This window comes from Phasianus colchicus, chromosome 20, assembly GCF_987193195.1.
Source record: "Phasianus colchicus chromosome 20, bPhaCol1.hap1.1, whole genome shotgun sequence".
Lineage (NCBI taxonomy): Eukaryota > Metazoa > Chordata > Aves > Galliformes > Phasianidae > Phasianus > Phasianus colchicus.
The window spans coordinates 1,198,384-1,212,518 of NC_143455.1; the positions used below are offsets into that span (position 1 = coordinate 1,198,384).

General features: G+C 47.7%; 1 protein-coding gene across 11 annotated transcripts in view; it reads right to left on the bottom strand.

The window, feature by feature from the left end:
- MYOCD (myocardin) overlaps nt 1–14,135 on the bottom strand; it is a 227,039-nt gene that overhangs the window by 25,084 nt on the left and 187,820 nt on the right. For 5 of the 11 annotated variants that reach the window (XM_090121964.1, XM_090121963.1, XM_090121966.1 and 2 more), the window contains one exon: nt 1,450–1,515. In XM_090121964.1, the coding sequence (XP_089978090.1) occupies nt 1,450–1,515 (66 nt within the window). Of the gene's footprint in view, nt 1–1,449; nt 1,516–9,271; nt 9,947–10,061; nt 10,592–14,135 lie in introns of those variants that run through there. The other 6 variants (XM_031603766.2, XM_090121972.1, XM_090121971.1 and 3 more) reach the window with 6 other exon arrangements.

Sequence of the window (14,135 nt, forward strand, 5' to 3'; positions counted from 1 at the left end):
TTTTTCAACACCAGCATCTTACACTCCTGAGGTTAAATTCAGCAGTTAGATTCTGCATGTCTGCTTTTACAATGGCAAAAGTGCCTCTTTTAATATTTTTAGTGACTGAGCTGTGCTCATGCTTCCCAGAATGGTCTCCTTGAACAGAAACCAGACTGTAAAATGTCAGCCTAGAAGCTGGAATGGTAAAGAAGCTGTAAGTAACTGCCTTGTGCTCAGCCCTGCAGCGCAGCATCAGGAACGCAAAACGCTATGCTGGCCCTGCAGCTGCATACATGTGCAGTGGGGTAGCCTGCACACTGTCTGAGTGTGACCACTTGTGCAGAATGAAATAAGCAGGTTTGGAGACACTGGACATACTTCTGGACACTGACTGTATTGCCAGTGCTTGAAATTTTATCACAAATGCCATATTTTGCTCAAATCTCAATTCCTGGAGTCCCACAGTTAAAATGCTTGCCTACTGGTGGCAGGCAGCACAGAATCTGGATGCTTATAGAAATAAACAGGAAAAATGAGAAGAGCTTTAATTTATAATTCCTAAAACCTTGACAGATGTGATTTTTATCATCTTGCTCAAGTTTTTTTAATGCTTGATGCTGGCAACAGTATAATGAGAAGGCATTTGTTGCCAGCTCCTTCAACACCAGCTTTTAGGAAGGCAGCTGCATGAGAGAGGGGCAGCAGAGGGATGAGCAGGGTGCAGCAGGCAGTGCTAGAGCCATACTCCTAGTGAGCTCTTGTTCTGCTGGTTAAATAAAAGCTGCATCACAGTCTTTGAGGTTAGCCAGAACAGACAAATGTGGCACAGCCTCTGGAAAGCTGTGATCTTAGCAGAGACCTCCATGATGAGATGGAAAGCTACCAGGATTGTCCTTCACTTGGACCCCAGATCATCACAGATTCATGCACACAGAGCCTGAGCTTTTCTTCAGTAGTGCTACAGGTTTCATGATGGTTTCAACAGATGCTACATGTTTCTGCTTGTGCAGAAGGGGATCATTTTCATTCACATACATTTTGAACTCTAGCATCCCTCTCCAACTTTCCCTGTACTGTGGGTCTGACCCTTCCACAGAAACTCCTGACTTCTGCAGGAGGATGTGGGATGCTCTGCCCTTGCAAAATGCTTTGCTTTGACACAGTGACCTCTGGGACAGGGCACCATGCAGCTCAGTTTTTGGATGGTGTAAGCTAAGCAGCAATCCTAAATTCAGTTTGAATAGCAGCACTGTATCTTGCATAGCAAACGCTGTGCACCACTGTACAGCACCACAGAGCACAGTATTGCTACAGGGCTGGAAGCAAAGCCCAGCTCAGCAGCAATCTGCTCAGAGCACAAGGGATCTGAGCAGGCAGCTGGTGCCACACAGCATCCCAACAGTACCCAGGAGGAACACTGACCCCCTGATCCATGAGTGGGTGAAAAAGGCAGAAAATGGTACTCACGTGGCATGATGCCTTGGTCTGCCAGCTGCTCACGGGTCCTTCTCTGCTGAAGCCGTAGCTGCAAAACTGTGAGAGACAGAGTGTCAGGAAGAGACACGGGATTTTCCTAAGGTACCAATATGTCTGTCAAGGATGATGTGCCAGCGGTCTGTGTGGCACTGAGACCTGGCACTGATCCCTGCTGCTGTCGGGCCAGACTTGGTGCAGCCAAGAAGCAGTGTCAGGGAGGGGCTGCACAGTCTGCAGCAACTCAGCCCTGACTTTACACAGAGATGGTAGGGATAGGACTGGATCTGGTGCAAGCAGTGCCCTCAACACTGATCTCTGCCTGATGACTTAAGCTCAAAGAGAGTCTGTGTGTGGGCAGAGGGTGCTGGCAGGGAGGAAGATGGGGTTTGAAAGTCCATCACTACCTCCTCTGTATTATGGTGTGAGTATCTGTGACTGAGTGTGTGAGATTTGGTGTGGAAGCCAGATCAGCTCCCATAACTACTCAAAACTGTTAAACTTCTGCCTAATGCAGAAATTCATAAGCTTCTTAGAAGTGGTAGATGCCATCTCTGCTGTTTGTGACCATGGCAACACACCATGAGTGTAAGATAAATTTTAATTGCCTGCTAAATGCAGAAAGGATGGAGCTGAGAATAGGGAGAAGAACACCTGTAACTAATACTGCACCACAGCTGCCACCCATAGGAACACGATGGGAGCCTTAAGCCAGCAGATTATGACTTCCAGGAGGTTTTTAAGTCTACAGATAGTGCATGTTCTTCAGCATTATAATAAGCCTCTTCTACAGGACTCTTGGGTTAACTACCCTTAGGCTGAATCCTTGCTACCAGAACCTTTGATCCAAGTGTCACTGCTCTTCATGTACATCCTAAGGACCTCTCCTGATACTTTTACAACCAGGAGACTCTCTGCTGTCCCAGCACTGACGATGAGTAAAGCTTTCCAGCTTCATCACCCTCCCAGAGGCATGACAGCAGTGCAGGGCCCCACTCTGCATGCAGATATGCTTACTAGGCTGAGAGGGAGTAGAAAATGTGGTGAGGAGAGATCAGTGTCATCTCTACGTGAACCTACTACTGTTCCAAGCATCTTTTTTGATAGATGGAAATGAACCACTGATTGAGGTCACTAAGTGGCTTAGAGGCATGACCTCAGCTGTAGAGCATTGAGGAGGCATCTAATGAAGAAGAGATTCCCTGAAGTATTGCTCAGCATTTACTGCATGCAAATACTGCTTAGCACAGTGCAGCCTGCTTTGTGCAAGGCTATGGACCTCTTTGTGGCCCAGGCCTGCAAAAGTTAGATCATCCATTGCTTAGGGAACCCCGCTGGTAGTTAAAGATAATAGCAGTCTACACCTCTGTTTTTGTAAATCTGTTGCCAAGATCGACACGTGCATCCATCTCCTCCCCTACAAGGTAAAACATGAAACTCCCATGTTTTCCCGACGGAAACTCAGTACAGCTTGCACAAGGGCACCAACAATCACAATATAACTGCATGCTTATCTCCTACCTACTGGCATAGCACCAGAGAGAAGCCTTAGCTGCCCTGAGAGAGTTGGTATTGGAAGGGGGAAGAGAGGAAAGAACAGGGTATTTTTGTCCTCATGAGGAACCTGCAGAGCTCTGCCAACAGCTCATGTTTACAACATGGCTTCCCTGGGCCGTGGGATGGAGCTGAATAGCAATCCCCTCCAGAGCAGTCCCCAAAGCACAAGGCTCCCTGAAATGCCATTGCATGTCACTTTTCTATGTCCCTTATATAAACCATGTCTCACAATCACAGCAAGTGTCTAGTGAAGGCCTCACAAGAGATGAATGCCTGCAAATTCCAGCACTTTTTAGGACTCCAAAGATGGACTCTTGCTGTGAGAGAGAAGTGTAGCCTTTAATACCTGGTAAAGGCTGCACATATGCAGTTCTCCATATGCCGGGGTGAAGCTGGTGGTTAGAAGATGCTGGCAAATCTTGCTGCTGGCGAAGTCTGAACCCTCCCATTGCCCCATGATACACACCCAGCCAGTGCTGGTGCCTTGATGCAGCCATCCTCAGCACTGAACTTATAGAGTTGCTGGCCCATTCTTAAATCACAGGTAAAGAAGGACAAATTCATTCAGCTTTGTCTATTCAGGGCAAGCTAACAGATAATGTGAAGATGAGCATGTGCAAATGCCAACCATTTCCAGCCCAAGTTCAATGAGTGAAGCAATCATTTCATCCACTGAATGTTAATTCAGATATGGATCTCAGTAGGATTCACACCTTGACTCTATGGTGATGACATCTTAAGATGTCATCTCTGAATCCTGTTGCAAATCATCTGAAGAAGCATAGTCATAGACAGTATCAGTCAAGGTAGTAACACTGAACACCTCTGTGGGAAGAGGAAAAGCAGCCACTACGTCCAGCAACCTCCAATTGAGAACTGTAGCTTGTGGTTTTAGCCTTGCATATTTCTCTTCCAATTAACAATGCTTAAAAGCCAGACTGGAAGAGCCTCTGGAACCATCCCACCAATCTCCCCTTAGCTGCTTCATCTAGAGGATGTGAAATTCACTGAAGCTGTGTTTGACCCCAGCCACATTCCAGTGCTCTTCCTTTGCTATGTCTGGAGGCATGAGCTCTGAGTGCAGCCTGTGACTCACTTTGAGGTTGCTGTCACCTTCCAGATAAGGGAATGATTTTTTACTCTGAATATTCATATTTTTCAAGATTGCTTTCAGCAATCCTGCTTGCTCCTATGGCACCCATGATGAGAAATCCCTTCCTATACAATGCAAGGCGGGTCAGAACTAAACCAGTTCTTTTATTCACAATCCTTTTGTGTTAGAAACATCCTTCTCTTCTGTCCTAGATCAAAGTCCCACTTAGTGACACAGCTTCTAGATGCATTCTCTGTGGAGGGCTTATGTCACTGGTGCTGAGAAGCCCTCTGGGCATCAGTCATGGCTGGCTCTGCTGACCCCACTTTGATCACTGCCTGTGACTCGCTAGCAATAGTCATCCTCCTCCCAAGGAGGTGACCTCAGAGCTTCAGGAAGTAAAAAGAGCAGCTTGGACCTTGCCTGAACTACAGATGCATTGGAAAAGCCCTGTTCAAGTCACCCTTCCCAGGAGCAGGCAGACCTGGCTTCAGTCTGCAGTGGCTGCCCACCTCTGTGGCCTGAGCCTGCAGCTGCTGGGGCCTTCCTGCCCATAGCTCAGTGACTCCTGCATGCCTTGGCATGGGATTCATCGGATTGCGTAGCTGTGAAGCTTAATGTATGTTAGCTCAGCAGCCAGTCAGGATGGAATGAACCAGGAACCTCATCACCTTCATCAGAACATCCCTCATGCCAAAGCATGCAGAGCACCCTAGCAGGAGGCACACGGAAGCCTCTGTAATGGGCTTAGGGCTCACACAGAGGAAGACATGGCTGGCTATTGTTAAACCACAGCCAGCAGTAGGCAAGGAGTCCAGAGGTCCCTTCCCATGAACACCTTTGTGGCTGTCAGAGCTGGCTCCCTGGAAATCCTGAGTCTGCACAAGGTTTGCTTGGGGCTCAGGTCAGACTCACAGCTGCTCAGGTGGGGCTGCAGGGCTGCAACTTCATCTTGATGTCTGTCTGAGCACCTGGCCCCATCTCTGATAGACCCTCCCAGCTCCTGTACATGGCTACAAGTGAGATTTCCATAAGCTGCCTTCCTGACTGGGCTGCACCAGCACCTTAGCTTTGTTTGGAAGCTGCATTCACAACCAGTGCAATTGCTGTGCTCTCATCCTCCTTTGACACAGGTCAGTGCTGCTAGCAAAGGGGACAGCTAGGCAGTTGCCTGCCTTTCCTGCATCACCTGGGGCTGCTGGGTCAGTTCAGCTCGTCTGCGTGACTGAGATGTGAACCAGTAGTTTGACCAGCAACTGAAGCTGGCAGATACCAATAAAAGCAAAAGCAAAGACAATGTCACCTCTGCTGACCAACCCAGCAGCTCATTCCTGCCCTCCTTGGCCCCATAGCTGGGATTTTAGGAGTGTGAGTGCAGCTGAGTGGGGTGCAGGATGAGGACTGCTCTGCTGGGACACCAGGGAGGTGGCAGTGGGTTGGGAATGGGCTGACAGGGAGGAGAGACTTCTGTTTTCAGCAGCAGCAGCAGCAGCAGCAGCTTAACTGCATGTCAAACAACAGCTGTGCAAACATGAAACACCAGGCCCTGCCATGCTGGCTGTACACAGATGAATGTGGAGTCACCAGCACTCTTAGCTGGGTAATCAGCCAGAGTCTGGGCTGACACCAAAAGCAGAGTAAAGCAGTGATCCATCAGAGCAGCTTAGGGCCTGCTGCCCTGAGTTTCTCCGTGGATCTTGGACTCCCTGCTCTGCTGGTAGCCAGGATTCAGTGAATGTTTTTTTTTTCTTTTTTCTGTACCATCACATCTCCAGGCCTCTGACACAATCCTGTATGCAGAGAAGTTGGCAGACACAGCCCTGGTGAAGAGGCAGGGCTGCAGCTGTCACTCCCAGCCAGGAGCTGCCTTGCAGCCAGCTTTGCCCCTACATGTGATGCTCAGTGCTTTGGGAGTGGATGTGTTTCCTCAAGTTTCTGTACTACCTGGGAGGCCAAACATCACCACAATGAAATCTCAGCTATATCAGTGAGATCAGCATCTCAAAACCCATATCCAGGCCCTGGAAAATCCTTGGAACAGTCTAAAGACTACACCTGGGTGACAAGGAGCACAGACCCACTACTATCAGGTGTCACCAGAAAGGCACAGGTGACCACTAAAGAACAACCAGCTGTGAGGGCTGTGTTCACCACAACACGCAACTCAACCCCTGCCTGCTCCTGAGAACATGCTGTCACCAGTCTTCCTTGGAACAAGCCCTTCAGCCTCCCTTTGAGCAGTCTGTACATCCTCCTCCTCAAGCACAGTGAGGCTCAATCTCTGCTGTAACACATGCCTAACTGACAGAGAAACAGGTGTTTGATAGCTAAAACACCAAGGTACAAGATGCTGGAATGATAACATAAAGCCAAAACTGGTCTATATCAAGTCAGTGTTGTACAAACTATGAAATCACAAAATTGTTATCAGTTACAGATAGGTAACTGATAACATGGTCTGAACATAGGCACTGGCTGTGACCTGAATGAATGCCCGATTGGAAAGGAAACATATGCACACACATTTTCTTTGAAAAATGAAGATTCCACCCCCACGTACAGTCTACCACCCTACCAAGACCTTCTGTCTTCTGCCTTTAACAGCCTGCAGATTTCAGTCCAAATCCCTCTCTCCGTTACTGGCAGATAGAATAATTTCATCTCCCATCTTGACCAATTTACCTCAAGCCTGATGTGTAAGCTCTAATTCTTTCCTCTATACAGGCAAGCAAGTATTCATTGAACATTCACATCTGTGTGTCCACAACCAGGCATGGATATTACTGCTTGTCACACCACATGGAGATGTGTTTATAGTGTTAAACTTCCACTTTTCACCAATTATCTGGACTGCCACTGTTGTTATACAGATGTTGGCCATCTAAATTCTCTTTCCTTATCACTGAACAGGAAAGGTCAGAGGTAAGGTTAATTCTGCACTTGCCAGCTTTGTTTGCTCTGTCCTATGACAACACTTCTCTGCGGCTGGAGCACAATTGGTTTGTATTCAAAGCAGAAGATCACATAAATAATTGTCTCTGGGAAGAGTTAAATACGTTTCTGGAACAGCCCTTCAATGTTCTGGTTGATTTAATGCAATCTCATTGACAACTGGAGCACATGCGATAGCATGGCAGGCTTGAAGAACCATAATTCCAGCAAAGTTTGTCAGGATGACCTCAGATCAGTATATTTATCTTTGGCAAAAATAGACAAAATAAACATGCACACAAATCCTGGAGGAAGGGGAGAGGAAACCTGAGTGCCTGCCACATGCTGGTGGTTGGATCTGACTGTTCTGGAGCAGCTCCTGGTGCTCTGCACTGCGGGAGCTGCATCTCTCTGCATAGCACAGCCATGCTGGTCCTTCTCTACAGACGAGTGGGAAGACAAGAGCAAGAGGAAACACTGTGGGACTGAAGGAGGATTACAGGGCACTGTGTGGAAAAGCCACCAACTCCAGCAGCCCGGCCTTCCCTGGGCAAACTCTTCTGTGCTGCTCTTGCTGCCAGGTGGAAGCAAGACACCCACAAAGCACTCCAGAAAGGACACCCACATGCCACCATCTTCTCACTGCACCTCCATGCCCAACCATCTGCCTGCTGTGTGTCACAGATATCATCAAGGAGATTCTGGGATGAAGAAACAGCAAGTATGTCATGTATTTCTTGCACTCTTTAGCACACAAATGACTCTTTCTGCTATTCAGTGTATGTGAAACAACATGAGAAACAACAAAAATGCAGTTATTAAGATTTACCCCAGCCCTTAATGACATTAGCCTGGGATCCTTCAAGAGAGTTTCTGACTTATCATGAGTCACAGAGCACAACTAATCCTGCCAATACCCGGGGGGCTAGCAGAGCCTCACACCTGCCTGTGCAAGACCACTGCCAAAGCAAGGATGCATCACGAAGCTCTGCATCCCCCTGGCTGGTTCCGCACTTCCTGCTGTCACTGCTGGGGTATGCAGCTACCAAGGCTGCACATAGAGCAGGGTCAGCAGAGGAAAATGTCTCTGGGAGACTTTTCATGTAAAAGAGATTTCACTGCTTCAACCACGTTATGCTAGCTTTTTCTTCACTGGCCTCCATGTTACTAAAATCCAAAGAAGGCAGCAGCATTACTGATCTATTGGTACTCCTATGGCCGCGGCAGTGGAAACAGCAAAGGGCAGTTGTGCACTGGGATCTTGGCAAGCCTGACTCGACCGTAACAAATAGGCAGAGAAATCTCGTCGAATGGGAATCCTGTCTTTCACCAGGCAATAGTGAGGAGTGGCAGCTGTGGGAATCAGTCATGCACCAAAGAATGCCCCACAAATTGACTGCCCCAGAAATGCTGAAAAGCACGAGAATTTATGGGCACAGTGACCCACAAAGTTTACTTTTACTGAAGAATCATTTGAAAAATATGTTTAGAGATCCCGCTGTTGGTTCCATAATAAAGCCAGCTTACAAATAAAGCAGAAATGAGCCTCAAAAACAATACTGCTTCATTTGCAAAGAATGCAGGGACACACAGTGCAGCCCATCCTGCTTGCTTCAGAAAGGTGGCAGTGTTGCTTTGTAGTTGCTGGAGGAATTGTTACAGACAGATTTTTTTTTCAAATGAACAGCAACGCACCATAATATACCAACAAAATCTGAGGAATGACTTAATCTAATGAAATGTAAGATCAGAGAGATATGGAAACCACACCAAAGCCCTGGACCCAAGTTTTGTATAATTCAGCCAAACTAGGACACTCGTGTTTGCACACACACTCTTAGATTTTCAACCAACTGCCAACTTTGCATTTGTTGAGAAAACAAAGTTTAAGTTGACCACCCAGCTATCTAAGAGATCCTGATAACACCACTCATGTCTACCATCAGTGTCATAAATCTCCAATCTCATTATCTGCAATGCACAAGGAGACACACACACACACACAGACGCACACGGCACGGCTGACATGCCAGACCATCTGCCAACGTGACTGCCCCGTCCTGTCCCACAGCATTGCGTGGGGCACATGCAGCTGGTTTGTCCCAACATCCCCACTGATAACTTCACAGGGAGGACTTCACCCCTGTGACTGAAGCAAGCTCCGTCAATATTACAGTATGTTATATTCGTTAACAAACATTACGAGATACCCGCTCGGAAGCATAGCATACTTACTATAAATATAGCCAGCGAATAAAGGCATGAATATCCAGCAGAGGGTCTGATTTAGAAGGGACCGTCCCATAGTTCACCTTCACTCACCTTCACTCGTGCTGAGCGTCCTCTGAGCAGCCCCTTAGCGGAGCTCCCCCTGCCCTATGCGACTGAGACATGTTTTACTCGCAAACCCTCCGAGAGTGGCGATCAATTGTGTGGCTCTGGTTTTATTTCTCTGATGATGTCACTTTAAATACTTTTCATGTTCCATTTGTTATTTTTACTTCTAAAAATGACGCATTTCTTCAAATTCATTTTTCTCCAATTAGTCACAACTTTAATGGAACAAAGTCAGCTGCCTGCATGTCAGAGTGAGCGCCGGGCCCGTCCCCACCGCCGCTACCGCCACAGCCCCCGGAGCACCTGGGACAGACAGACAGCGCTCGGTATGCTGCTTTTCACAGATGCCCTTCTGGCTTCCTGCCCAAATCCTTCAGCATAGGGTCAGGGCAGGGGACCCAGGCAGTGCAATTTTGCCAAAATTAACCACAGGCATAAATCGAAGACAATGAAAAACCAGAAGAAGGAAAAAAAAAAAAAAAAAAGAAGAAGAAGAAAGAAGCAGAGAGAAGGGAAGATGAATTTCTCCACTTGCAGAATAGCCTCTGTAAGAGCAAAGCTGTGACAGCTCTATGACCCCCTGAATATTTTGCTCGCATGCTGCTTCCAAACATTTAATGCAAAACAGTCTGTGTCTGCGGCTTGCCAGAGAGAGAAGTTTTAAGAGAAATCTGGAGGTTTCCCCTACCTGATCTGAACTTGCTCCGAATCAGCAAGGAGTGCTCAGACCCCAGGAGTGTCATGGTGTCTCGGGGACCGGATCCAGACGCCCCTCACTTAAACCATTAACTTCCTCCAAAGAGAAAAGCTGGCCACGGCTAGTGCTCAGGATTCATCCAGCTCTCCCGGACCCTCTGGGTGCTTTTACAGCTGGCTGGTAAGAAGCAGCAAGTGGCTTTGAAAGATTTGGTCCCATCCAGCACTGACCCTCCACAGAAACCAACTGCTCCCCCTGTGCTGTGTTGAACTAATTAACTTTTCGCTAGCGGGAGCCTCCTCCCGTGCGGAGTTTACTACCAGCAGCTGGGTGTCCTGGCTGATGTCATCGTCTAGCGGGGAGCAGTGACTATCGGAAAGGGTCTTAGCAAAGACAGAAGTTTGATATCTGATACTAATTACTACCGGCCGGTACGCAGCCAATCAGGGCTCTCCCTGTCTCAGGGACTTTCGGAGCTGCTTGGAAATATCAACAGAGCGAAGGCTTAACTCTTTGCAGTGTGGTGCGGGACGGGCCCCGGACCTCTATGTGTTGTCTGGGCTGTGGGTTCCCCCTGAGCTGGCTGGCAGCAGGGCAGGGGGCAGCTGGGCATGGCTTCATGAGTGGCAGTGCCCTCTCCAGCAGAGAGAAGAAGGAGAATGCGGCCACAGAGCAACAGAGGTGCCACTGTACTCTGCTGTCTCTCATCCGGCTCCTGCAGGTGGGCTGTGTACCCTCAGCTGCACAAAATCCCCAGGGACCCACAGGCTGCGTGGAGAAGCTGAAAGCATTTCAGCTGCATTTCCCTCCTGCAGTACAGGCATGGCCAGAGCTGCGCTGCTCTGTGCCCACTTTTGTCAGCACATGGCTGTGCCCACAGTATTGCCTTCTTGAGATGTTTGCATACTCTGTGGCTCAGGCAGCACATGCTGCAACTGCATAGGACAAGTCCTCTTGTTCTCCTACTTGTGGGCACTCAATATACATAATCACTCAAATAATGCCAAAGAAAAGAGGCAGGGTTTGAATCATGATCCAGGTTTCCCATGCTACAGATGAGCAGCGTGACCCTGAGGAGGCTGGGCTCGGCCACCAGCAGGACATAGCTACAGTGCAGGAAGCATCTCCACCTACCAAACATTCTCTCACAGAACAAAACCTTTCAGTAGACATGATGAGTAAAGTGGTGCAGATCCCTTCCCAAGCCCACATCTGGTTCACTTCAGGTAAATGTAAGAGAGAGAACTGACAGCACATTTTCCCTTGTAACAGAAGTTTTAAAAGTGAGGACACTCAGGACTCACCTGGGCAGGAAGCTTCTAGAGCATAAACTCCCACCTGAAAACTTCTTCAGATGTGGCTGGTGTTTATCTTTTTCTTTCTTTCATGTTTTTTTCTCCTTCCCTTTCTCCCTTCCTTCCATGGTTACTGTTCTACAGTTTCTGTTAGTCCAGTTACACATTTTGGTTTGGTGACACAAATTTCAAGGTTTGAAGACCCCTAGGCTTATGTTGCCAAAGACCCTTGGTACCTCATAGAAACAAATTCATGTCCAAGCGCAGATCTGAGTCAGGAAACCTACTGTAGTATCCAGCAATCTGGCCAGGAGTTTATTCCTTACTAATCTTGCCTAATGCTTAGTTCACTACTTGAAATGTCCTGTCTAATGGAGATTTCCTGATGAGTAGCACTTTATCCTAAAGCAAGTGACACCATTTAACTGAACCACACCATGTCCCCAAGGACAAGACAGGGCTTATGAACACTCATAGCCTCAAGCTACAATTTCTTGCAGTTTTCCACACTGCAAATTCCTGTAGGATTTACTCTCCCTGCCATTGAAAGCCCCACTCAGGTATCCACACTCCCTCTGGTGCCTGCAGGTCCCTCATGATTCTCCATCCTTTATAGGCTGGATTCACCCAGTGATTAAGATGAAGTACTTCTGTTTTCTAGCATGGACTCATAAAATTGGGTAGAGAGACGACAGAACCAGTCAATTCAGTTTTTGACTTTCAGGAAACTTTTCACATGGTCCCTTTTGTTGGTGTGGTGAAAACTCAGAATTGTTTGAAGGCAGAAAGCAAAGTATTGTAATGAGTGATAATCTAGAATGCTCAAGAAAAGCAAGTATAAAAGTTGGGCAATGACTAACAGGGAAAAAGGATGAACACTATGTTCATTAATGTTTCAGCTAGTAAAGTAAACTGTTCAGTCAAATCCCAGAAAGCTCAAGAGATTTGGATGTTACCTGGCCCTGGGGAGCGTGAGAGATAGAAAATAAATTCTTTACTTTCAGATCTGAATGGAGGGTAAAACCTCCAAACTTCCCAAGTGCGGAATTATTTGCATTTATTGACATTGAATTTCATCTGGTGTTATCTTTCACGCATTCAGCATGAAGAGAGTCTTCTGCAAGTCTTTGGAGGAAAATTTACTTCTGACTGCTTTAGTCATTTTTGAATCATCAGCCCTCTTCCATGGTGCTTCTGCTGAGGAGTCCCCTCCCAGCACACATTCTTTTGTCACTCCACAATCACCACACTCTGGTGTGAAAAATGACCATTTACTCCCATCTTTAAGAAGTCATCCAAACCTGGAAGGCTTTTCCACTTCCTGCAAACAGATTTGGAGCTAGAGGTGTCTGAGGAGAGATCTCATTGGTTAACTCCCAAATGAGAGCAGAACTCTGCCCAGCAAGATAAACAAGATAGGTAAGATGCACATATGCTTTGGGATAAGCAAGGCACTTCATGCACTACATCAGACATGGCTCTATACTACCTACAGCCGGCATCCTCTCAGAAAATTAGCTGAAGTGCAGGTGCTCTCCTCCCATCCTTGCCCCACCACTCCACCCCTGGGGAGCAGCTCAGTAAGAGCTGCCTCCAAACCTTGCAAACTCTCTGGTCATTGTCCACATTTCTCAGAATATGGTGCAACCTTCAGGAGAGGACCTGTCTCCACAACTGACTCAGCTGCTGAATTCACAGTCCAGAGATGGTGTTCCCCTGCACTGGTCATTATGGGAGAGTCAGCCTGTCTGCATGTATCCCTGACAACTTCAAGAAACAGAGGTAAGCCATCCCCAGTAAATCTCAGACCGGAGACGAGGAGAGTGCACAGAAACTGAGATCAGACACAGATACTGAGCCATTTGCCCAGAGGTTATCTGCCTTTGATAGCATAAGAACAGAGCATTATACCCTTCCACATGTGTTCATGAGTTTCCAGAGCTCATGCTGCCCAATCCCCTGTGTGTGTGAGCCCATTTGCCATCAGGCGCTGTGCTGCCCCATGGCACTGCTCGGCTCTGAGCATAGCAGGCACGGCCACTGCTGCCACTTCACTCTGGGAGATGAAACAAGCCCGTAGGTACACAAATACTAAGTCCAGCATTGCTCCCCATTCTCCTGTTTCCAGCACTTCCATAGACACCTTTGCTGTAATGAAGCCTTAGTGACTTCAGTGAGTGAAGGAGTGAGCCTTAAATACCAGAATAAATTACTCATGGTAGGGAATTCCTTTGAACTGAGAAGTCACACCCCAGAGCCACAAGGATATCAGCTCTGTGTTGTTCACCAGATACCGGGAAGCAGTCCCTTCTAATCTCCCAGCATATCCTATTGTTTATGGTACTGATTTATTTTAAAGCAGATTGTTTGTTTCTATGTAGGTTTGCATCTGTGGGAAAAAGACAGAAAGGAGCTGATGTTTCTGCATGATACCCCAGGGGACTCAGAGGATCAGTGTGTGACACAGTGCCTGTGCCATGGCAGCACGAGCCCTGCAGGTCTGAGAGCAGAAGAGCAGCAGCCACAGCAGTGATATCTCCCAGATCCCAGCCTGGGCTACGCTGCCAGGTGGGACTGGGCTCTGCCTCCTGCCATCTCACCTTTGTTCATGGGATCCATTGTGCCTGGTGCATTGGACAGGAGAAGCAGCCTGCAGCCTGCACCACCTGCAGCCTGCCATTTTGCTTGTGTAATCCAGCTACTGCGGGTGTTGATGCCACTTGGTGGTGTCAGCAGCTCCTGAATTCAGCAAGCCAGACTCACCACAGAG